The 26,891-nt window shown below is 39.2% G+C and overlaps 2 protein-coding genes across 3 annotated transcripts in view; both read right to left on the bottom strand.

Annotated features, from left to right (window-relative positions):
• Positions 1-26,891, bottom strand: part of Erich1 (glutamate-rich 1) — a gene marked incomplete at its 5' end in the record, with an annotated part of 52,793,804 nt that overhangs the window by 11,312,159 nt on the left and 41,454,754 nt on the right.
• The window catches only part of LOC120093063 (sperm motility kinase-like), a 130,260-nt gene that overhangs the window by 101,456 nt on the left and 1,913 nt on the right, over positions 1-26,891 (bottom strand). For 2 of the 3 annotated variants that reach the window (XM_087589452.1, XM_087589456.1), the window contains 2 exons: positions 25,517-25,640; positions 23,866-23,917 (listed from right to left, as the gene is read on the bottom strand). Coding sequence is in view for 1 of the 3 variants with exons in the window: in XM_087589456.1 (XP_087445582.1) it covers positions 23,866-23,917; positions 25,517-25,640 (176 nt within the window). In the remaining 2 variants the exon portion in view is untranslated. The remainder of the gene's footprint in view (positions 1-23,865; positions 23,918-25,516; positions 25,641-26,891) is intronic. The other variant, XM_087589453.1, reaches the window with a different exon arrangement.

Below are 26,891 nucleotides of genomic sequence, written 5' to 3'. Positions count from 1 at the left end.
CGCAGGGAAACAAATAACCCTATTAAAAAATGGGGTTCAGAGCTAAACAAAGAATTCACAGCTGAGGAATGCCGAATGGCTGAGAAACACCTAAAGAAATGTTCAACATCTTTAGTCATAAGGGAAATGCAAATCAAAACAACCCTGAGATTTCACCTCACACCAGTGAGAATGGCTAAGATCAAAAACTCAGGTGACAGCAGATGCTGGCGAGGATGTGGAGAAAGAGGAACACTCCTCCATTGTTGGTGGGATTGCAGACTGGTAAAACCATTCTGGAAATCAGTCTGGAGGTTCCTCAGAAAATTGGACATTGAACTGCCTGAGGATCCAGCCATACCTCTCTTGGGCATATACCCAAAAGATGCCTCAACATATAAAAGAGACACGTGCTCCACTATGTTCATCGCAGCCTTATTTATAATAGCCAGAAACTGGAAAGAACCCAGATGCCCTTCAACAGAGGAATGGATACAGAAAATGTGGTACATCTACACAATAGAATATTACTCAGCTATCAAAAACAACGAGTTTATGAAATTCGTAGGCAAATGGTTGGAACTGGAAAATATCATCCTGAGTGAGCTAACCCACTCACAGAAAGACATACATGGTATGCACTCATTGATAAGTGGCTATTAGCCCAAATGCTTGAATTACCCTAGATCCCTAGAACAAAGGAAACTCAAGACGGATGATCAAAATGTGAATGCTTCACTCCTTCTTTAAATGAGGAAAAAGAATACCCTTGGCAGGGAAGGGAGAGGCAAAGATTAAAACAGAGACTGAAGGAACACCCATTCAGAGCCTGCCCCACAGGTGGCCCATACATATACAGCCACCCAATTAGACAAGATGGATGAAGCAAAGAAGTGCAGACCGACAGGAGCCGGATGTAGATCGCTCCTGAGAGACACAGCCAGAATACAGCAAATACAGAGGCAAATGCCAGCAGCAAACCACTGAACTGAGAATAGGTCCCCCGTTGAAGGAATCAGAGAAAGAACTGGAAGAGCTTGAAGGTGCTCGAGACCCCAAAAGTACAACAATGTCAAGCAACCAGAGCTTCCAGGGACTAAGCCACTACCTAAAGACTATACATGGACTGACCCTGGACTCTGTCCCCATAGGTAGCAATGAATATCCTAGTAAGAGCACCAGTGGAAGGGGAAGCCCTGGGTCCTGCTAAGACTGAACCCCCAGTGAACTAGACTATGCGGGGAGGGTGGCAATGGGGGGAGGTTTGGGAGGGGAACACCCATAAGGAAGGGGAGGGGGGAGGGTGATGTTTGTCCGGAAACCGGGAAAGGGAATAACACTTGAAATGTATATAAGAAATACTCAAGTTAATAAAAAAAAAAAAGAGGAAAAAAAAATTGAGGAGGAGAAAAGAAATAGATAGGTGGATGGATGGATGGATGGATGGATGGATGGACAGACAGACACAAAAAAATGAAAAATAAAGGAGATGAGTTGGCAGGTAAAAAAAAAAAAGAGCCTTACGTTCATAGCAAAAGTTACTTTGGGGTGCAGGTTGTCTTTTGTTTGCACTCTGCCATGCAGGGATGGATTTTCATTGTAAGTATCCTCTGCCAGTGTGCTACATACCAGAGTGGGATATGTCTCATTACATCACATTATTACAGTTGTTGCAGCTCCATTATTGTATCAGTATCACCTCCCAGCATCTATGGATACCGGTTGTGACATTCAGCAGGTTTTGACAAATGTGTACCACCATTGCTTGTGTGTGTGTGATTCTATAGTGAAGACTAAGCTGCACATCTTCTACACATGTGTGGGGTGGCCTAGGTCCAGCCAGGCTTGCTCGGGTTGGTGGTTCAGTCTCTGGGAGTGTGGGAGGGTCCAGATTAGTGGATTCTGTTGGTCTTCCTGTGGCATCCTTGTCCTCTTCTGTTTCTTTGTCCTTCCCACAATTCTCCCATAGGACTCCCTGAGCTCCATCTCACGTTTGGCTGTGGGTCTCGGCATCTGTTTCCATTGGCAGCTGGGTGGAACCTCTGAGAGGACAGTTATGCTAAGCTTCTGCCTGCAAGCACATCAGAGTATTATTAATGGTGTCAGGGATTCATTCTTGTCCATGAGATGGTCTCAATTTGGGCAAGTCATTGGTCGGCCATTTCCTCTGTCTTGCTCTGCCTTCATCCCTGCGCATCTTTGGCCATTTCCTCTGTCTTGCTTTACCTTCATCCCTGCGGATCTTGTAGGCAGGATACAGTTTGGGTTAAAGGTTTTGTGAGTAGGTCTTATTCCTCCACTGGAAGTCCTGCCTGGCTACAGGAAGTGGTCACTGCAGGATCCATATTCTCCACTGTTAGGAGTCTCAGTTAGAGTTGCCCTCATTGACTCCTGGGAGCCTCCCCCACCGCAGGTCTCTAGCACATCTTAGAGATGTGCTCCCTTCCCCCGTCAACTGCAGATTTCCATTCATTCCCCTGGCCCTCTGGCCTTCTTTCTTGCCTTTCCGCAAGTTTGATGCCTCCATTCTCCTCTGCCTCCTCTGACTATTTTATTCCCCTTTCCAAGTGAGAGTTAAGCATCCTCACTTGGGCCTTTCTTCCTGTTTAGCTCCTTTGGGTCTATGGAGTGTAGTGTGCGCATCCTGTACTTTAATTTCCACTTATAAGAAAGTGAGTATTATGAATGGCTTTTTGAGGTCTTTGTTACCTTACTCAGGATTATATTTTCTAGTTCCATCCATTTGCCTGAAACATTTGTGATGTTCTTGTTTTTAATAGCTGAGTAGTAGTCCATTGTGTAAAAGAATCACATTTTCTCTCTCCATTCTTCAGTTGAGGGACATCTACATGGTTTCCAGTTTCTGGCTATTATGAATAAAACTGCTATGAACAGAGTTGAGCAAGTGTCTTTGTGGAATGGTGGAGCATCTTTTGACTATGTACCCAGGAGTGAAGTAGAACTATTCCCAGCTTTCTAAGAAAGCACCAGATTGATTTCCAGAGTGGCTGTACCACTTTGCACTCCCACCAGCAATGGAGGAGTGTTCTTCTTTCTCCACATCCTTGCCAGGATGTGCTGTCACTTGAGTTTTCGATCTGAGCCATTCTGAGGAGTTGAAGGTGGATGCTTAGGGTTGTTTTAATTTGCATTTCCCTGATGGTTAAGTGTTTCTCACCTAGACAGTATTCTCTAAAGTCAGTGGTCTCTGCTCCTTTGGGAAGATTGCATTTATATGTGGTTACTTTCCGTTCTTTCTTCTGTTCCACTGAGAGTTTTCTATTATTTTGCCAGTGCCACATTGTCTTAATTACAGGAGAATTCTAGAAAATCTAAAATGCCCTGACTTTTTCCCTATCTACATAATTATACTACTGTCTTATTGATATTAACAAAGTAGGGTGCGATGAATGAGGATGTGCTGAATCTACAGAACAGTTTTTAAGAGCACTCATATTTAACTTTACTCTTTAAAATTTTTTGAGGTAGTGATATAACTACATTGCCCTCTTCTATTTCCTTACTCCAAACATTCCCTTATCTCTCCTTGTTCTTTTCCATATTCATGAACTCATATATATGTGTGTGTGTATGTATATATATGTATATATATATATATTCATATACACATAGACACACAGACATTGACACACACAGACATAGTTGCACATGGACACACACACACACACACACACACACACACACACACACATACACACACACACACAGAAATATAACCAGCTCAGTTTCTATAGCGTGGATAAGCAATCCGTGTGCTCTTCTCTGAAAAGGACTATTTCTTCCACTCTTTGCATTCCTTCTTTTCTTTTCCTTTTTAAAAAATTTCTGCTAAATTGTTTTATTTATTTATATTCCAAAAGTTGCCCCCTTCCTGGTCCCCTTCCCTCAGTTCTTCACCCATCCCCATCCCCCACCTCTGGGAGTTTTAAGAGGTTTCTCCTACCCCCTAACCTCCACTGCTGCATATTTTGATTCATTCTCCGGGCCCTCTGAGTGTCTCTCCTCTCTTTCCCCATACCTGATCCTGCCACTCCTTTTCTCCTCCTGCCTTCTTCCTCCCACATAGTTTCCTTTCTCCCTCTGCCTCCAATGATAATTTTGTTCCCCTTCTAAGTGGGATTAGAATATACATACCTGGGCCTTTCTTCCTGTTAAGCTTCCCATGGTCTGTGAGTTGTATCATGGGTATTCTGAACTTTTTGGTTAATATCCACTTATCAGTGAGTACATACCATAGTACTGGTAGAGAGACAGTGAGAGATCAATCAGTGGACTAGAGTTAAAGACGCAGAAATAAACCCACACACCTATGGACACTTGATCTTTGATAAAGAAGCCAAAACCATCCAATGGAAAAAAGACAGCATTTTCAATAAATGGTGCTGGTTCAACTGGCAGTCTGCAGGTAGAAGAATGCAAATTGATCCATCCTTTTCTTCTTGTACAAAGCCCAAGTTCAAGTGGATCAAAGACCTCCAAATAAAACTGGATAAAAATAACCAGATAAAACACCGAATCTAATAGAAGAGAAAGTGGGAAAAGCCTTGAACTCATTGGCACAGGGAAAAATTTCCCGAACAAAACAACAATGGCTCAGGTGTTGTGGTAAAATTAAAATAAAATGCTTTCTTTTAACTTGCACTGTAATGCCCCATGATATCTATTTGATATTTTCATCTCAGTTAGCACAGCCTCTCACCCGCTTTGCTCCATCCCATATCACACTGCCAATGGCTACTCTTTGAGCCTGGCAACAATCTCTCTACACATCTAGTTTCCGAGGCAGGTTGCCACAATGCCAGACGTACACATCCCAATTCTGTGGTGTCCCAGTGTCTCCAGCCACCACACACTCTCTTGAACTCAATTAAGTTGTCACATGAAAGGATACACAACATAATAACCTCTGATTCAATTGATAATATATAATTGCTCACCTAGACATATAAAGCCCTATACACATCCATCCCTTAAGAATATTCATAACAAGCTGTAAATGTACAGAGAGGAATCTTAACATCCACCTCCATGTTCTCTTGGCTGTTCCCCCCCACCCCCTTCTGTCTCCAGTCTCCTCCTCCTCTCTAAAACTTTTTTCCTGCCCATCCTTCCTTCTCATCCAGTGACAGGCCTCATTCTATCTTGTAACTGCCTTTATCTGCATAATGACATCATTCCTACACTCGGGCTCTAAGTTTAACAATTGGCAAATGGGAGATTATGAAACTGAAAAGCTTCTATAAGGCAAAGGACACTGTCAAGAGGGCAAAAGGTCTTCACAAACCCTATATCCAACAGAGGGTTAATATCCAAAATATATCAAGAACTCAAGAAGTTGGACTCCAAAAAACCAAATAACCCAATTTAAAAAGTGGGGTACAGAGCTAAATAGTGAATTCTCAACAGAGGAATCTCCAATAGCTGAGAAGCATCTTAAAGAAATGTTCAGCATATTTTATCATCAGGGAAATGCAAATCAAAGCAACTGTGAGATTCCATCTCCATACCCATCAGGATGGCTAAGATCAAAAAAAAAAAAAAAGTGACAGCACATGCTGGTGAGGATGTAGAGAAAGAGGAACACTCCTCCATTGCTGGTAGGATTGCAAAGTAGAACAACTGCTCTAGAAATCAATCTGGCAGTTCCTCAGAAAATTGGAAATATTTCTACCTGAAGATCCAGCTATACAACTCCTGGAAACATACTCAAAAGATGTTCTACCATACCACAAAGACACACGATCCACATACTCATAGCAGCCTTATTTGGAACAGCTAGCAGCTGGAAACAACCAACGTGTCCCTCAATGGAAGAACGGATGACAAAAATGTGGTTCATTTACACAGTGGAATACTATTCAGCTATTAAAAATGGGGATGTCATGAAATTTTCAGGCAAATGGATGGAATTAGAAAACATCATCCTGAGTGAGGTACCCCAAACCTAAAAGGACATGCATTGTACGTACTCACTGATAAGTGGATATTAGCCAAAGAGTTCAGAATATGATAAAACTCATAGACCTTATTTCCTTCTGTGATTTGTTTTGTGTTGAGGCCTCGTGGATATTTCTCCCATCTACTTTGGAGTGTCTTTTGGCGTCCTCCTTGTAGGACTCATGTTTGGGCAGTCATGCTGGTGAAACTTTATGGGGTAGCCTATGACCTTACTAGGAGACACATCCTAACAATAAATTCTCTGCTCTTGCTCTGTCTCTTACAGTCTTTCTGCTCACTCTTCCTCAATGTCCCCTAAGTATTAGGTGTGGAAGCGTTTGTTTATAGATGTATCCATTGGGCCAGTGCTCTACGACTGTCCATCTTGATTGGATGTGGTTTTCTGTAGTTGTCTTCATCTGTTACAAAGAGATGATTCCTTGGTGTGTGTGTGTGTGTGTGTGTGTGTGTGTGTGTGTGTGTGTGTGTGTGTGTGTGGTGGGGGTAGGTGGGTAAAGACTATCCTTATGTATGGGTATAAGTACAAATGTTCAGATTACTCTTAGGAAATATGCTTCTTTAGGAAAGTTGGAGCTGCAGCTTCTCCCGACATTCAGTGCTTCACTAGCCTTGAGTAGTTAACTAGGTTTCTAGTACCAGGCATGGTTCCCCTCTCTTTGAACGGGGTTTAAGTTCAATTACAGAGCTATTGTCTTTTAGATACAGTCAAGGTATGTGTGCACTGCTGTGCCCTTAGGCTTGTCTTGGCATGCTGGATGTCAAAGTCATTCATAAGTGACATAGCTGGGCAGGAGTGTTGGTTGCTGCCCTCCCTTGTAGGCTTGTCCCCCAGGAGGAGGCATTCAGTCAGTTTTAGCTTAGAGCCCCCGGGACACTGTATCTGAAGTGCATGATATCTTCAGGTAAAAGCACTTATCTTTCAACGCTGGGGACAAACAAGGGCAATAGGTATATATGTTTGGGGGATTTCTTGAACAAACCTGGCCAAGAACTAAAAAGAGGTGTTGGGAGTTTCTGTTAGGTAAGATCTGTAAGGCACCCTCTGATTGGTTGTATGGGCCTTGGAGAAAGCATTGTCAGCTCAGATGAGAAAATTCACTAAAAGTATATGTGCATATTACATACATAATTACATGTATTATAGACTTTTAGGCAAGTAGTTAATAGTGTGATTCCTCATGTCTTTTTCTAACATCATTATTTTGCTTTACCTTCCTCCATCCTTCTATAAGAACTTCCCTTCGCCTTCCCTAAAGAGCTCACTTTTTCTTATCTCTTCGGAATCACTTCTATCCTACTATTCCCCATTACCCCCTCTTTTTCCCGAATTTACACTTCTTCCCTAAAGAGCTCCCCTCTCCCTGTCTCCTTTCCCATATCAAGTCACATGAACCCCACTATTCTCCCTCTTTATTGTTCCTCAAACCTGCTATCCTAGTGACTTGCTGTTTTATGTTCCTATTCTCTGCATGCATTGGCATATGCACTCACATCTTTAGTTCTATCCAGGAGCTTCCAATGAGAAAGAACATGAGAATATTGTCTTCCTATGTCTAGGCCACCTCACTCAGCATGGTCTTTTCTGGTTCCACCATTTACCTTCAAAATTCACAACTTCATTTTTATTTACAGAGGAATAATATTTTAGTGTCTGTATAGTGTCACATTTTTGTTTTGCAGTCATCATTTATTTTCATTTATTTGTAGGGTTAAGGTTTATATGTACTGTGTGAATATGTGTATCTGTCTTTTCTAAGGCATCCTCTGACTGGTTTATTAAAAAACTGATGGCCTATAACAAAGGCAGGATGTGGAAGGTGGGAGTTCCAGGAAGAGATAGGAACTCTGGGAAAGAATCAGGCATGGGAAGATTCACCTGTCGAACTCAGGGGAAGTTGGATGCATGAAACTGAGGAGAAGCAAGCAACCATGTGGCAGATATAGAATAATATAAATGGGTTAATATAAGGGTTGAGTGGGAAGCAAGCCTAGGTGTTTGTAAATGAAAACAAGTTGCCTCATCCTTAATCTAGAGCTGAGGTGGGCTTAGAATGGCCCGAAACAGCTATAGACATTTAGTTTGTTTCTAATCCCTAGCTATAAAAGCAATGACTATGGTTAGCAAGTATTCGTGGAGTAGGATATCCAGTCCCTTGGACATATGCTGAGGAATGATATAGCTGGGCCATATGGTAAGTTTATTTTAGTTTTTTTTAGAATTCTCCACACTTATTTGCAGTGGATGCACCCCTTTGGCATCCTACCAACAATGGATGAGGGCTCCTGTCCCCTTGCATCCTCTCCAGCTTTTGTTGTTGATGTTCCGTTGATCTTTACACTGAGTGTGGTAACATGAAGGCTCAGTTGTTTTGAGTTGCATTTTCCTGATTGCTAAGGACAATGAACCATTTTGGAAAATTTTCATAGCCTTTTTTTTCCTTTTGAGAACTTTGTTCAAACCCTGAGACCCATTTTCAAGTGGGTCATTTGTTTTCTTTACTCCTTGGTTTTTGAGTTCTTTGTATTTTCTAGGTATTAATACTGAAGATATATAGTTGCCAAAGAGTCTTCTTTTCTGTGGCTTCCTCCTGACTGAATTGGCTGGTTTTTTTTAAGCCATGCAGACACTCTTTACTTTATGAAGTCCCATGTGTCAAATTATTGGTGTTAATTCCTGGGCAAATGGAGTCCTTTTCTACACCAATATCATACAGAGCACAATGTTTCCTTCTAGCAGTTTCAGTGTTTCAGGTTTCTCATTGATGGCTCAAAGTCCACAAAGGGGAGGGAGGGAGAGAGAAGAGAAGGTAGGAAGGAAGGAAGGAAGGAAGGAAGGAAGGAAGGAAGGAGGGAAGGAAGGAGGGAAGGAAGGAAGGAGGGAAGGAAGGAAGGGAAGGAAGGAAGGAGGGAAGGAAGGAAGGAAGGAAGGAAGGAGGGAAGGAAGGAAGGAAGGAGGGAAGGAAGGAGGGAAGGAAGGAGGGAAGGAAGGAAGGGAAGGAAGGAAGGAAAGAAGGAAGGAAAGAAGGAGGGAAGGAAGGAAGGAGGGAAGGAAGGAAGGAGGGAAGGAGGGAAGGAGGGAAGGAGGGAAGGAAGGAAGGAAGGAAGGAGGGAAGGAAGGAAGGAAGGAGGGAAGGAAGGAAGGAGGGAAGGAAGGAAGGAGGGAAGGAAGGAAGGGAAGGAAGGAGGGAAGGAAGGAAGGAGGGAAGGAAGGAAGGGAAGGAAGGAAGGAGGGAAGGAACGAAGGAAGGAAGGAAGGTAGGAAGGAAGGAAGGAGGGAAGGAAGGAAGGAGGGAAGGAAGGAAGGGAAGGAAGGAAGGAAGGTAGGAAGGAAGGAAGAAAAGAAATACATGTCACTATCGCTGAAGATTTCCCAAGACTTCAAGACTGTTTATGGTTTTGATAGTTTAATTTTTAAGAGACTTTAAGAATAATGGGATCTGATGCCCTCTTCTGATGTGTCTGAAGACAGCTACAGTGAACTTATATATAGTAAATAAATAAATCTTTAAAAAAACTAAATATAATAAATAAAATAAGATAAAAAAGAATGATTGGCTCTGTATCTTCTCTGAATGTCTGGGAGAATTTTGCTGTGAATCCATCTGATCTTGGATGTTTTTAGTTGGAAGGCCTTTTATTTGGAAGAGTTTACTCTCTAGAACCAGCTCATAAATTCATTAATTCTTCATATTCCTTTGTTTGTTTACATTTCATTGATTTCTGCTTTGATTTTTATTATTTCTTGCTGTTGACTGGATACAGATTTGATCTGTTCTTGTTTTTCTTACCTTGGATCTCTTTGTTATGCTATTCTTTGTGTTCTTTCTGATTTTAAACGTAGGCAGTTAGAGTTACCAATTCTCCTCTGAAGGCTGACTGCAATCTGTACCATAGGCTTGTTCTGTTACTTTTTCATTTCCTTTCAGTTCCAGGAAGTTTTTAAAATTTCTTTCTTATATTTCTTCCTTGACCTTTAAAAAATTATTCAGTGATGAGTTTTTTAATCTCCATGAGGTTTTTTTTATATTTACTAGAGAATTTTAGTAGTCAATTTTAAGTTTTATTGCATTGAGGTCAGATAAGAGACAAGGAGTGATTTCAATATTTTTAAATTTATAAAGATTTGTTTTGTGTCCCAGGATATGATCTAATTTAGAAAAGTTTCCATATGTTGCTGACTAGAACATATATTCTTTGGTGTTTGGTGGAATATTCTGTAAATATCTAATTAGTTTTAGTTTAAAGTCTATTTTGTCAAATATTTTGATATTGACACCTGCTTGCTTTCTGGTCCCATTGGATTGGTGAACTTTTGGTCTTATTCTTTGAGGCAGTGCCTATCTTTAAAACTGAGACATATTTCTTATAGGTAATAGATAGATAGATTTTTGTTTCTTGATCCATTCTGTCAGCTCATATCTTTTGTCTGGAGAACTGAGATTATTGGTATTTAAAGTTATTATTGAAATGTGTGTGCTAATTGTGGTCATCATGTTAGGGTTTTTTGGTGGTATTGCTTGTGTTCCCAGTAACATTTTGTGGGTTCATAATTATAGTTTAGTGTTCTTTTCACAGTATCACTATGCTTTTTGATTATTGAACGCAGGGTGATCTAAAGGGAGGTAAAATATCAATCCTGAAAGGAAACTCCATAAGCTCAGGAAGTACACAACTCAAAGGGTTCAAGAAGTTCCTAATACTGACCAGATGTACTAGGACCCTCCATCACCAAGCATATAGAAGCAGTAAGGACTGCTAAGAGACATTTGCAAACAATCCTAGTTATCCTAGAAGACTCCCAGACAAGCTGAGCTCCTTAGAAAAGGCTGAGCCTCCTGGAGACACAGAGGCCAGCCAAGCTGCCTGGAAGATGTTCAAACCAGAACATGTTCTAAGCAGCCCAGGAAAGACATTTTCAACCATTTGAGCTGCCTGCAAGTTGTGTAGTATGCGTCACATTTTCAGCTTTTGAGAGTCTTGAGTCATTTCTGCTCCTGTAACTCCTCTCATACTTCTTTAGGTAACTCCAGGCTCACCGGGTTGGATTGGGGCTGTGCCCTTACTTTGGTCTCCCATCAGTTCCCTGTTTGGAGTGAGTACACATTTGCTCATGTACCTCCAGGAACAGTGTCACACAGCAGGACATAATGGACAGTACTGTCCCAATGTGTCATTGATAGGACTTACTTAGAATCTGTGTTTGACCCATACCTTTGAACTTTTTGGTCTTCAGTGCTAATCTTCAAAGCTTAACATCATTGATGTTTCTTTCCAAAACAGACTCCCCTGATTCTTTTTTCTATCTGGTATAAAATGTAGTGAATTTCCTCACTGATTCATTTTCTTGTTTGGAATTTAATAGACCCAGAATTTCAGTTGTTTAAAGAGCTACTGGTTGCTCTTTTATGTGTGTGAATCTGATTTGTGAGCTCCAAGACTTTCAGTTTGGAGATTACAGCCTTAAAAGTCTATCAGATTCTGCTGTCAATTACCCTAAATTCCAGACACTATGGATGAAGCAGGCATTTATGAAACACCACCTCAATTCCTCAGGACTTTATATGGAGTTTAATGTGCATAAAAATAATAACATGAGAGAAAGTCAGAAAGGAATAATCACCAAAGAACAGCAGATGCTAAGCATACTGGGGCCTTTTTGGTGAAGGATATAAAGTGAAAACAGACATTTCAGATGGAGATGCGGAAGATGCACCACCAGCAACAGAGAGATGCTAACGACGCCAAGAATGTGTCCTATCAGGAGAAGCTACCATCCGTCTAAGAAATTACTGTTTTCTTATTCACTCTGACAGATGGAGGAAGTGTGTCCTTTCTGAGTGACACGTTGCCTTATAGAGAAGATGCAGTGAGAAAGGCACTGGCATGAGAGCACATTCAGAAGGAGGCGTTTGTAAAAATGTAGGGAACTGGCATAGTCATAAAAATACCTTTTGGAAGTTACTATGAATGCAAGATATGCAAGACAGAGAATCCTTGCTAGGACCTAGAGACAGTCTACTTCCTGACATCTACTCTCTCCTCACTGCAAACAGAATCCATTCATTCCTCTGCATTTGATGCTCACCTGGCCGAAGTTCACTAATGTTTATTTCCCAGTAGACTATGAGTTTGTTGAGAACATGAAACAGCTCACTTCTTTTTGCATATTGATTATTTTGTGTGTAGTAAGCAATTGGTAAATGTTTAGTGGAAACAAAAAAATCAAGAAAAATTGTAGTCTTGTCTAAAGTATGTGCTACATTATATTCAAATTAAAAGTTAATAGAAAAGAACAAATGAAAATCCCATAATTCCTGTGATTATGTCTATAAATCTATGTAGCTCTATCATCTATGTATGCCTGATATAAACATGTATCATCTAGATCTATCAAGATATAAGAGTGAATATAGAAATTCATATTTTCTAGTTGGAGAAGTTTTTAGTTTTTATTTTTCTGGTCTTCAATTCATTATCTTTGAACTAATGGGATTATAGCAACAGTTTGTAATCCTCATTGATTATGAAAGCCATATAGCTCTTAGGATGTAGGGTTTTGAATATGCTAACCAAGTATAAAGAAGACATATAACCTTGTTGTTGTTCACAAAACTATTTACATACTAAATGCATGTTAACCTCCTCAGTGCACTATTCACTTGCTCAAACCTTTTCTGAGACACAGAAAATCATGCAAGTGTTGATTCCTCAAGCATTAATCCTTCAGTAATCACAAAGGCTGGAATGAGTGTGTAGCAAGTGTCAGGAAGCTCACAGCTGGGGTGATGTCATAGGTATCTGTCTAACATACTATGGACCACTCATTGCTGGCCTTAACACTGTTAACATAGGCTGTGTTCGTGCTAGATGTGGGAATTCTGACAGACAGCACTGACTTATCTTCATTTCTTTGAAGCAATGAGTGTGAGGCAAGGCAAAACTGATTGCAGAGTGCCACATTATCTATTCTAGGAGAGTAGATTATCGTACCTGGGAATAGAAAACTTCAACTTTGGAGAATTACATAACTTTTGCAAACCTCGTACCTTGCACTGCTCTTCATTTATGCTGGCTAATCTTCCTTTAGACTAATTTGAGAATATGAAAAAAAATTCATTTCAATTTACATTTTTATTAAGGAGATAATTTAATAGTTAGAAAAAATGTACAGAACAATGTAATAGCTGTGGCAAATACATGTAGTCTTAATCTGATAATTTGTTAATATTTTGTCATATTCATTTCATTTTAATCCATGTTTTTCAAAGAAAAGTATAGCTAAGGATGAATTTGGCCATCAATTTCTTCAGGAAACATTTCCAAGAAATAAAGCTTCCTAAGTAACTGCACAATACTATTATTGCACAATTCCTACTTTAATATAAATCAATACCAAGTTCACACTGAAAAGGTCTCAGCTCTACCCCAGATATATGCACACATGCATATACTCACACCTAATTTTGTATTGTAGCTAAAAGAGCTGCATAAAAGAGACTTGTAATAAATTGTAGAAAAGGAATTGGAAGCACCTGGAACTTTTGGAAAAATTCCAATCATAATAAAAGCTAAAAGCAGCCCAATTTAGTAAGGTTAAGTTTTTAAATGCGCGTGCGTGCGCGCGCGCGCGCTCACACACACACACACACACACACAGTAAAAACACAATCTGAAGGGACAGAACCTGATTGAGGTAAGATATATGCTAGGGAACTGTCAAGCAATGTCTGTAAAAGCTTTCGAGAATATAAATGAAGAAATGTATGTGCTAAGAAAAAGTTATATGCTAGAAATCAAACAACTCTTTGACAGAAGTGAATGTTTTAGTCCAAGAGGAAATGTCCCTAAGCTTGGTTATGTCAACAGAAACGCACCAAACAAAAATACGAAGATAAGAGAAATGAGAAAGTCAACTATGGAACATCACTAAGGTACAGGACAAATGAAAGGTGTAACCACCACGTAAGTGTGCCATTCAGCAGAAGAAATAAATGAAGAAAGGGAAGGGAACATTGTTCAAAATGAGTGACAGACAAATCACAAATCTAAGAAACTCAGAGATCAAAACAGATAGACACCAAAGGAAATATACCTGTAGGGGGGGTCATATTCAGAAGGGAGAGAAAGGAGGGAGGGAGAGAAAAGCAGGGAGGAGATTTATTGGGAAAATATTCACACCACAGACAAATAAAACATTATATCCTGGAATAAGGATAAGCACCACAGTGAACTTGTCAGAGAATGCTGAATATCTAAAGTGTTGAGGGGAACACTCCCATCAATCTTGAATTATATTTTTACCAAAAGTATCCTTCAAATGTGAAAAAGGAGACTGTTTCAGATCTTGGGTGGAGTTCAGTGGTAGAGTGCTTACCTAGCATGCCCTGGCTTCTTTCCTAGCGCCACAGAACCAAACCAAACCAAGATAGGAAAAAGCAAGCTACCCCAAGATTTTTTTTTTCTTAGACTAATGAATGGTTGGGGGTCTGGGGAGGAATCTTCACATCTTCACTAGTTGACCAACTTGCTGAATAATGTTAAATGTCTGGATGTAATCAGAATGTATTATTATATTAGTATAAAACTTTCAAAGAGTGAATTACCTTAAAAAGAAAATTCCTCTTTAGTGTGAATGAAAATTATATAGACTACGCCTTTGCCTTTATGTGAAAAAAGAAAGTTCACTGAAGAAATAGATAAATATAAAATAAGTCTTTTATTACTTTTACTTTCAATTTGTAACCAGTTGTTTAGAATACTGAACATAATGATTCTGTGGCAGGAATGATAATTTCCAAACCAAAACAGTACTTCCTTTCTGCAGAGGAAACAGCCCAACACATGCTCTGGGAACTATCTGAAACTACAGATAGGTTAAAAACATTTTGTCTTATGCATGCCTATGTATCATGAAGCTTAATTAAAAAGTAGGATCAGTAAAAGATTAAAATCTGTAACCTGTTCAAAATATAAATTCTAAAAATTCGCTTCAATAAAAGATACAGGCAAATGCTCTCTTTCAATATTTTACTGTACTTTTATGTTTTATTTTTAAAAGGTACTTTATGGCTTCTCTTTATAATTTATGAATTGCAAGTATTGCTACTCTTGTAATTTGGGGCTATTCCTAAGTAAACTATAAGTGTACTTGATGGTAGTGGCAAGAAAATGTAACCCCAGTTCTGGGAAGCTGAGGTAGGATGACCAGGAGTTTGAGGGGCAGTACGCTGAGCTACTTAGAAAGTTACATATTTCAAACTCTCTCTCCCTCTCTCTCTCTGTGACAGAGAGGGAGAGAGAAGGAGGGAGGGAGGGAGGGAGGGAGGGAGGGAGGGGGAGAGAGAGAGAGAGAGAGAGGAGAGAGAGAGAGGAGAGAGAGAGAGAGAGCGCGCGCTGGGGTTGGGGATGAACAAGTACATAAACACCAGTTTTATAGTCTGGATACCTAGATGGTTACTGTGTAACAAGCAAAGGGTAGCACATACAATGTGAGCACACTGGACAAATGCAGCCACAAACGGGGTGGTCCAAAGCAGTGCGAGATTTCATTGTATCACTCAGAATGTTTAATTTAAATTTTATAAATTATTTCTGTATTTTTTGCTTAGTATTTTTGAATCTCAACTCACCAAGGTAATTAAAATCACAGAATATGAAAATAATTAACTAGAAGGCATGAATGTGGCATTGTTTTGTTTCTTTGTGGTTTTTTTTTGTTTGTTTGTTTGTTGATTATGTTTGTTTGGTTTTGAGACAAGGTCTCCCTACATAGCCTGAGCTGGCTTTAAACTGTCAATATTATATAAATTTCAAGATTACAGGTGAACATTCCTATGCCTTGTTTCTGTAATACTTTTGGAAGTTATTTTTATAAGTTAGTATATGTTGTCATAAATGCAAGGGTAGCAACAGATATTTTTGTAGGTATACTAAAAGAGAAAAAAAAAACCAGAATCATAACATCTCATGTAAATCAGTGGCAAGAAAGAAAAACAGGAAAGTGAGTGAAACAAATCTGAAACATTTGCAAATATAGTAGCTATTGAAAGAGTTATATCAATAAACACTTTATATGTGAACAGTCTAAATGCACCAAGTAGTAAACAAGACATTCAGGGTGTATTGACAAAATGCTCAGTTATATGCTGTACATGACAAACCTCTTTTAAGTATGAAGAGTCACCTAGGTAAACTGAAAAGGATGGGAAAAGTATTCCCTGTTAACACCAAAAGAAATAACCATGGAATAGCTACATTAAACTCTTGTAAAACACAAAGTCTGTTTTAGCTTAATTTTATAAAAGATCCACTGCCTGGCTTTGGTCAGGTAGCTGTCTTTTCTTCATCAAATTGCTCTGTTCCTTTTAACTCACCACTTACTTGTACTTTCGTTGTTCTGTTACAAGCTATATTTGGTGCCAGTGTTCCATGTATTAAACTAATAACAGAGAGTCCCAACTATTGTTGCCTGGAAACTGTTTTGTGAGTCCCAAAACTTAATTCCACTTGTTGACCTTGAGTTTGATGGTGAGATTTCATATAACCCATAGAATCACATAAAAAACATATGATTGAGCTTTACTTACTGACTAAGCGCTATAGAAAGCAAATGATCCTACAGAGAATTTTGGAATCTGGCTTTTAAATGCATAGTAGGGCAGGGGCAAGGGATCTGTCTGGTACCAAGTCAAGACAAGGGTCCTTTATGCTCCAAACAACCAATGTTGCCTAAGGGCTACTCCTGGTAAGGGTCACAATCTTGAACAAAGAATCGGTCAGTAGGGGGCCTCTTTTCCCATAGATGACTACAACTGCACAGTGGGCTCAGAATGCAGCCACTCTTTCAGGTGGTCATTTGTCCTATAATGGAAGGCAGCAAAGTTTTTAGGTGCAGCTTTTAAGGACAGCCACAATTTCTGTAAGAGAAGGCATCTCTGAGCAGCCAGATGTAATATTTCCCCCAGTTTTAGATGCTAACAAGGAGAAATGAGTGAACACATGTTATCCCAATACCAAATTCTCCTGGTCTAGTTGAGAGATCACTTATGAAAGACAGCTGAAAACCGGAAGGCATTGTTAAGAGTTCGGCAGCATCATATTTAGTTCCGGGGGTGAACACCAGAGGCATTGCCATCACTGATATTATTATCAATGCGTTCAACTCCTGGAGTGGACAGAGAAAGAGAACTACATGGATTCAGCAACACATAGTTTTAAATGGAGTAGTTGAGGAATTCGGAGGATTTAGCAGGATCTCCACCATCTTTTCCAGTTAATATGTTCCCAATGTGTGTTAAAAGTTAATTGGACCTTGTTGCTTTAAGACATTTCTCACTTGGGTCTTGGGATCAATTTATAGACGTGAGCAGCCTCGTCCATACACAGAACACTGATACTGTCCACCAAGAGGAAAAGGCTGTCACAAATAAGACCTTAACACAAGGGACTGCCAGACTCTCACAGCTACACAAAGTAGAAGCCAGAATTAGGGCTTGTCTGTGACCGTGTTCCAGCCAGAATGAATGCGGCAACACACATATTGATTGACCCCTCTTTTAGCTTTGCAGTATGTGTGCTGTAGGTTAGAGGCATTCTGATTTGTCTCTGCTCTCGGTAGTCCAGGCACCGTCCCTCAGCTCTTGAGCAGCATGCCGAGGAGAGCAGAGTGTGTCACAAACGGTATGGCACAGGCATGGCACAGGCATGGCATTGGCCAGAGGCTGAAATCCTCTTCTGTCTCACATTCCACATGTGTGAGATGCAGCTCAGAGCCTCAACGTCTGCTGCTGTCTTAACGTGAGGAATAGGAAACAGTGAGATTGGGGACCATTTCAGCACTGAGATTGAATCACATGCCTGTGATTGAATGATCTGAAAATTAACTTTCAGTAACACAGGCCAATGCAATCTACATTTAGCCATTTTCAAAATGAAATCAGATTGTTAGCTTACCTCCTTTTCAGTTTGTAAGAGTAATCTATAACTTATAGTAAGAAAAGCCTCTGTTTGGGTTAAAACACTTATAAATGAGAGACTAAAGAAAAACTTAAAGACTGAAATTAAGGGGTGGCGGAGTGACAGGGACCAGGGGTGGTGTGATGGTTAACTTTGGTTGTCAACTTGACAACATCTGGAATCAATGAAATCAAGCAGCTGGGCACACCTGTGAGGGGCTTAGTTGATTCTATCTGAGGTCAGAAGACCCATAAAGAAGGGCATGGAAGAAGGAAGCTTTCGCTTTTTCCCTGCTTGCCCTCGCTCTCAGTGGCATTTTGTCTATCCTGTTGTTGAGGCATCATTTGCTGCGATTGGAGCATACTTATTTAGGATTCCAATATAGCCTGAAGACCAGCAGCTCTTTAGGAATCCTCCAGGACCCTGATACCAGATTGGTCCTGCTGAGATATCCAGTGTCCTGGATTGAAAAACCCCCAGATCTTTGGCATTTCCAGAAGACAGCCACTGATAGACTATTAAGACTATAGCCTGTAGGCCATTCTGTTCATATAGAGAATAGTGCACGTGGCATCTCTCTAACCTAAAACCTATGCTTAAAGAAACTGAAACTATGCTGTGCTGGACATTCTAGGGATCTCCAGATGTCATCGAACTGTGCCTTTAGGGAGGAAACAAGGAGAACATAGGCCCTATAGGATAGTTGAGTAGCATCACCCAAGGCCAGCTGTCTTCAGATCATTATTATAGAATATAGACATTTCTACTCCCAGATTTGACCAAAAAGTATAAACCACGAGTAGAAAGCTCATATTAAGAAAGACCCCCAAACTGGGAGTGTGGGTATAGCTCTGTGTTAGAGCATTTATTTAGCTGGAAGGAAGGAAGCCCTGGGTTTGCGCCATAGAGCAAAGGCAAACAAACAAAAACCCGAACAAATGGAAGGAGACGCACACACACACACACACACAGACAAAGACAGAGACACAGGCAGAGACACACGGAGACAGAGACAGAGACACACGGAGACACAGAGAGAGACAGCGAAGCAGAGCATTTCCATAGCCAGAAAATAAAATTTCCAGCAGATGCACTGACTTTCCTAATTTGTTTGTTCCCCATTTTATTTCTTACACATTTTGCAACTTCTCTGGGCCTCAATTTTTGTTAACTTAGTATGCTATGGCTAGCATTATTTGAATATACGATTTTTTCCTATTGACCACTTGATATTGAGTAAATGTTGATTTTATCTTATCCCTCACCAGTAAAAATATCTTTCTACAATTTCTTAGGCCTTGTTTCCTCTGTTATCTCATTATAAAAGGAAGACTTTTCCCACTCCTGTCCACTACTCTCTATGGTGCCTATTGAATGCTTTGCCCCTTTAAATAAAGGACCTTAGGGATGTACACATCTCTACCTAAGAGCAGTTAGGAGAGGCTCTCTAGAAGCAAAGTCATTCAAGAGAAGAAGCCATCCATGTAAGGAGTTAAAGATAATAAAATCTATACGTCCAACTTGGAATGCCAGCCCTCAGCTCATCAAGGTCTTTGGTTAGCATTCCATAATTATTCGAAGTTCTGGGGTTCATTTTGTCACAGCACACCTTCTGTGTCGCCTGAACCTGCACGTCTCACCAAGTTTGCAGGAAATACGAGTTTTGTCTTTCAGCAGCTTAATATAAAGGAGAAATATGAAGCTGATTCCCCCAGAACATCACTGCTAGTGTGTCTGCTCCTAAAACCCACGACATAATACAGTTTTTATGAGCCTGGTGACTAAAATTCCATTTTATGTTTCACCCAAAAGGGATGACAAACAGTCTTGTCAACAAGTTCATACAAACCAGATAAGGGGCTTTATGTAAACTCCGATTATGTTGCCTCGGCTTTACAAAAATTTCCATTCCAGGGAGCATTTGCCTTATTATTAATAAACAGATTGGCTTTCCAATATGGGTTATAAATAATAAAGTTGATAAATTGCCCTCCTTTTCTTTTTCTTTACTCCTAAAGTACCCTGCACCCACACAGTCTGGTTACCATGAAAGTTTATAATAAAATTTGTGTGTGTTGCTTCATTCACATTTCTGCATTATTTTGTTTCTCTTCAAGTCAGTGAATAGAAGACAAATTTACATCATGATAAGAGCCCGGGCAGATGCTATCCATAATGCTATGCTAAGTACTTGGCACATGCAGAGTGTATTTTTCTCTTTGGGGAACAGGACTGCTCATCTCTCTTTACTGCGGAGTGGTAATGCTTATTGTGTCACAGCAAAAGCTCAGAGCCCTTCATTGGGTAGTGTGCTCCCTCACAAATGTTACTCACTTTCTGATGCCTCTCAGCGCCATCACCTCTGCCTTTGGCCTGTGTGGCAACGAAGTTCAAATTGTGCAGCTCTGGCCGCCTTATCTTTGCTACATTCCGTAGGGTCTTGCCACATCAAAGACTTGGTTATTCTTTATAAAAAGCAGGGAACGGGTTGGGTTGGTAAAAGAGGCAAGCGATGTTTTACACTCAATCCTTCTCTTTTGCTGCCTAAACTCAAATTTGTGCCCAGATGACATTCTTGACATTTTCAGGAAAATGTGCCTAGTCACACTTGGGAGCGATCGTCACACTTGGGAGCGATAGTCACACTTGGGAGCGATCGTCACCCATCCTCCGTCTTCGTTCCTTTCTGGTTACAGTAGGGAACAGAAAACTGTTTTTGACTTAATAACTCGAACTCGGGAAACACTTGAGGGAACTAATGTAGAGATCTTGGGAATCTGTGCTTCTGTATGGAGATACTAACAAATGAACTTTTGTTTAAAGTTCACGGCTAGGTGTTCCTGGCGGATATTAACAGAACACTAATTTGTGGCATCGTTGCCTGTACCTGGTTGGGCACTATGAGGTAATTTCAAAAGTCAGGGATATTACTGACCTAGAAATGTAGAAGATATGCCCGGTTCTTCTTCCCAGTCCCATGCTCCCAGAAATAAGACCCAGACTCAAAATATATTTACGAATGCATATAGCTAGGCTCTACTCTGACTAGAATCATAACTTAAGATATCCCATTTATTTATTTTAATCTATACTTTGCCATGTGGCTGGTTGGTTACCTGTGCTCAGGTACACGTGTACAGCTCCTCACATCTCGGGTGGATCATCGGGTGCCTGGTCTATCCCAGAATTCTTTTCCTCCCGGATGTCCCGCCTCCTATTTCCTGCCTAAGTCATAGGCCATAGGCTTTTTTAATTGACAGATGATACATCCTTACAATACACAAGATATTCTATCTACATAGAAATGAGTAAACTATTGGCTCAAAGTAAGCTTTTATGGAATCTGTTGTCTAAAAATTATAAGAACATGAAATACACTATTTACTTTAGTTTTGTCTATGTCTTGAAGGCATTAGTTATATACATCATGGAGAATATGCATGAAAACAACAATAACGTTGAGGCTGGAGAACTTTACTAAGTCTAGTTCTGTATCTGTAAAATGGTTACAACTAAGATCTCTATGTTTATTTGTAAAGAAAGGGTAAAAAGACATCATTCAGCAGCCATTGTATTAACATAAAACATGCAAAGAAATAAAAAAAATGACACATTTACTGGAAGAGTGAGCAGACTAAAACCAATATTCCCTTTGGTCTAAGTATTTTCATATAAATGACTGATAAATTGTTATTCAGAAGAATTATAGATTGCTATTAGTGACTCTGGCTTTAAATCTTGCCAAGCGGATGGCAACAAAAGTAGTCTGCCCAAGCTAATGAAATGAAACGAAAGCTGTGCTTAGAAAAATGAATTAAAAGGGATGTCAAGGTGGCTTAGTGGGTCGAGGAGACGCCTGAGCCTGCCTGCTCACCTGAGCTTGATCCCTGAGCTCAGATAAAAGTGGAAGGAGATATGGCCTCAAGATAGTTGTCCACGAGTTCCACATAATGCCATGGCACATGCTCGCTCCCACAGACACTCTGTATTAAATTTAGTTTTATTTTAAAACTAAATCTAAAAGCACAACAAAAAGAAACTAATTACTTGGGGATCAAAATCCAAGTGTTAGAGAGAGAACAATGCGGTCATGGTGAAGAGAACAAGAAGGAAGGATGAGAGGGAACTTAACTGAGTGAGGACATTACACAACAGAAAGACAAGCGACATGTTTAGTTTTCAGAAACATGTAGAAAGAAGAATGCAGTACTTCTAGTGGAAGTGGAAAGATGATATTAGTATGAATACTACAACTATTTAAAACTCAGATATTTTAAAACTAATTCATAAACAAATTAAAATTTTAGATTACAAGGTCAAATAGTTTAAAGAAATGGAAATAAGCCAACTTCCTCAGAAGATAAGAAAAATGAAGTGTACTATATAGTGCTTCATTCATGTGATAGTACAATGCTTTTGACATGTATTTCTGATAATCACATGAAAAGATTATAGATTAATAAATTATAAACCTAAAAATCAATGAAATATTAACCAGCTTTAAATAACTATAAATATTTTATATCTAAAATTTAATTGTAGTAAAATTATATGCTTGGCTTAACATTCAAAAAGCAAATCAATGGAACTCACTATACAAAGAAGAAAAGAAACCAAAACCAATAGATTTACTTCAAAAAATGTGGGGGTATTTTAATCATTATACTTACTAAGCATTAGTAATAGAAAGTAATATTTTAACCAAAGTGATGTAGGAAAAATGTTTGTAGTGATATCCTACATGTAGAAGAGATGTTTATATTTGTAGTCAATATGTGACCAAATCTTAAGACAGAATGTAGCTCAGAAAATAAGATTTCAGGATTTGAAAAAAATGAATAAAACTGAATTCATTTATATAAAAGCTTTGTGGTTGTATAATAGTCCAAGGAAATAAAAAGAAACTAAATGAATAAGTTAATTTAATGATGTCACTCAGTTCAAGATCAAAATGCACTAATAAATCATGCATCTGTGAATCATTTTACAAAGGTTGATTTAAAGCTACAAAAATGCTATTGGTCACAGCAGAAACAACATAGCAATTTAAGACTTAATCAGTGGGACTCCTACACTGGAACTTGTTTCCTGAGATTAATTTTAGAAGACTCAAAGGAGAAGATGACTGAGTCCCAGAGTTTTCAGATCTCACTTTAGCTACAAATTATTCAATACACAATTGTTCTGAATTTCTAGGACACTTTTCTTTCTTTCTTTTTTTTTTTTTTGTTGGAAACATTTGGTTTTTAAAATTAATACAGAAAGTACAAGGCCCAGAAGAACTTAAAACAAATTAGAGAGACAGAGACAGAGACAGAGACAGAGACAGAGACAGAGAGATCAGAACAGTGAAATGCTTCAAAAATTAGAACAGAGTGTTGTAAATTCAGAAGAAACAAGCAGCCAGGTGGAACAAGCCAATGAGTTTAAAAAAAACTTAACAAACACATTCTTGCCGGACAGAGAAGAAAGGTATCTTTTCTCCCATTGATGTCGGAAAAGGCCATCCTCTGCTACATAAACAGCTGGAAGCCATGGATCCCTCCATGTGTACTCTTTGGTTGGTGATTTAGTCCCTGGGAGCTCTGTGGGGGCCGGTTGGTTGATATTGTTGTTCTAAAGGATTTAAGGAACTGAAGAGATTTGTAATATATAATTTAGTTAAGAGATTCATACTCAAAACTAATTTGAAAATATTTAGTGAGGAAAAAGGTAACCATCTTAAAAGAGCAATCTACAAAAGGGCTGTGAATATGACCGTAAATGTATCAAAAATTGTCCAGTGTCTCCCTTTTCCATGAGTGTGGAGTCAATCTTCAATAATATCCTACAATTTAACGGCCACTTCTGTCACTTTAATTGGATTAAAAACACCTAGGGCAGATGTTAAGCATCTTCAAGAGTCTTGTGAAGGTGTTTATAGATAGGTTTAACTTAAGATGAAAAACCTACCTGGAATACGGGTGACACCATCTCCCTGGTTGGGGTCCCAGACTGAATAAAGCTAGAGAAAAGAGAACCTTGGCTGAGTATTCTCCTTTCTTTGATCCCAGGTTGATGCCAAGCTGCTGCCCCATCTATGCCTTCAATACCACGATTGGCTGTGTCCCTCTGCACTGTAGTGAGAATTAACCCATCTCTCCTTTAGGTGCTTAATATGAGGTATTTAAGGACAAAAATAAGAAAAGGAACTAATGTACCCCACAAAGGTTAAAATGAAGTGTTTGAAAATTCTAAGTGTTGGCATAGATTTGAAACAAATACGATTCTCATTCACTTCTGGTAGAAGTTTTTTTAATTCAAGCAATCACTTTGTTTCAAATCTAGCGATATCTAGTAAAACTGAACACATGCACCCCAGGACCAAACAACCCCATTTCTATGTAAAAACTTAGCTCATGCCCTTGAATGTGGACATTCATAGTAACACTATTTGCAGTGTCCTAAAGGTAGAAGAAAATCTAAATGCCCATCAGAAACAAAACAAGGAAATGAATAAACTAATGTTTTATTAAATATATAAACTAATAAAATTAATAAAATGTGTCATGGTAGCACATGTGTGCAGTGAAATATCAGAAATAAAGAGTGAACAATCTATTTGTAATATTTCAGGCAACAGAACATGTAATACTCATCATATGGACAATATAACAACTGCAATAGCCACTTGTCAAAGGAATAAAGTAGTAATTTTCGCAAGAAGTTTAAAAGCAATCAAAAAACTAATGCATGACATTGGTTGTTAGAAGAATGACTCATTTGGAGAAAAAAGTGTTCACTGGGATGGAGCATGAGGGAAGTTTCTGGATTTGGAATTATTTTTAATTTTTTCATCTGACTGTTAGTTACATAGATTTACACATATTTAATTTGTGAAAAAAATTGTCTATATGAGTAATTTGGTAGATGAGTAAACTCTATGCTTTTTACACCTTAATAAAAGAATTTGGGCCAACAAAGCAGGTAGGCAAACTTCAGATCTTCACTCTCCCTTCTGGGTTAAGCAGATCCTGAGGTAGGACACTACTTCCTGCCCATTCCCTTAGCCATTTCCCTAAGCCCATCCCAATACCTAGAAACACATTTCACTCTGAAGCCTCGGTGGTCACACTGTGTAAAGTGCTGTATGTTCTTGAATATGTGTGAGTAGGAAGACAATACCTTATCTGACCCAACTTAAGAAAATTTCTCTTTGCATCTTCATACAGGAGATTGCTAAAATGCAGTCAACAATAGTACCATCCATGCTTTATGATTGGAATAGAGGTGGCATTAGTCACCCTCCCTCATCTTCTCTACTAGTAATCAGTAGACAGCAATCAAGTAGCTGGGACACAGTTGAGAACAATGGATTTTATTATCAAATAACAAAGAAAAAACTTATCAGAACTGCACTTTTAAGCAAAGCTTGGAAATGTCAGTAGTCAAAGTCTTTCCAGTCATTTCTCCTTCACATTGGGATTACCCATTAGCACCAAATACAACCTTCTCAATGTACTTCCTTCTAGATTCCTTCATTACACAATAGCCACCCTCCTGCCAACTGGTGGCGAGTCCCCAGCACTCCTACTGGTCATATTTTCTTGCCTTAAGTTCTTACCTGACAAAGACTCTCCCACACTGTGACAATTCCATAGCTAGTTTCTATACTCTTCAGGTCTTGAATGGATTCTATGTTCCATGGGGGTAAACGATCCAGCCATGGTCTTGGGACACAGTGCCACCTGAGAAGAGTGAAGAGAATTTCAAAGTCTAGTTCTGTAAGACTGATGCAACTCTCAAAGCAAGTAGATTCTGATGACTAGGATTGTTATTGGTTCCTGTCTATTCCTCAAGGAACAGGAAATTACCAAGAAGCTTCTGAGTTCCAGTCAGCATTCAAGGATGAACAGAAACAACTGGGGTTGAAACTGGAGCTCAGTAATTCACAGTTACCATGTCCTTTATGGAGTACCAAAAACCTTTCTCAGTAGAGACAACTGACTTCACTATCTTAACGTATCTTTCTGATTGCAAAAGGAAGACATGAGAAAATGTACCCTGGTCAGTTAGTCTTATGGCTTTGCTCCCAATCTTGTCAATTTCTGCCATGGTAGAGTGGTGACATAGGGATGCAATTATCTCAGAGAGTAGAAAGTAGATCTTAGCAGATTACGTCTGATGCCATCAGTGACTCAGTGACATCTGTTTCATTATCAGTAAGAATAACACGGGAAAGTTCTTAGCAGGTATCTAGTGCTTACCCAGCAACACACCTTGGGCTGTTATGTTTGAAATGATCGTTCCTTTGCAATCTTCAAAATGACATACTAAAAAAAAAGTTTATATGTATAATTGAAAGGCTGTAAACTGCTTCTAATCCAAGGGTATGGTTTAATGAGCTCTGGTAAAGTTACCGTGAAGCGGTAACACAATCAGGATAAGTAACATTTGTCAACGCTACGACTTTTCATGTTCTTTTTCTTCCTCCTCTGTCATCTGTGTCTAATCATTAATCTTGTCCTCACTCTAGATAAGTTTTCATTATTTAGAATTTTACATCAATTCAATAGCCACAGCCAACAATAGCTATGAGTAAAACATATTTTATTTTATAAATTATTAAAATTTAGACTTGCTTTCTGCCACAGTGAAAGATAGCATACACCCATTAAAGTTATAAACATTTACACAAACACACACACACCCACACACAGCTCTATATTCATGCTTATCTGTGGGTTTCTCCTTTATTTTGAACCCACTTGTTCAATATGCTAGAGAGAGACCACTCTTCCCCTAATTTCAGAGTTGCCATTTATTTATACTCTTTCTTTTTTTATCTTCGGTCTTAAGTCAAACTTAAGAATTCAGTGTAATTTGTTCCTATAGATTTAGGTACTTTTACATCCACGAAGGCCTGGGGATTAATGGAATAAATAAGTAGCCGGCCTGTGAGGCCAAATCCATGGTGTTCCTTGCAAAATCCATTCCAT

This window comes from Rattus norvegicus, chromosome 16, assembly GCF_021556685.1.
Source record: "Rattus norvegicus strain SHRSP/BbbUtx chromosome 16, alternate assembly SHRSP_T2T, whole genome shotgun sequence".
NCBI classification, from domain to species: domain Eukaryota; kingdom Metazoa; phylum Chordata; class Mammalia; order Rodentia; family Muridae; genus Rattus; species Rattus norvegicus.
Note: the sequence above shows the minus strand (reverse complement) of the source record. Positions and strands in the feature narration are given on the sequence as shown.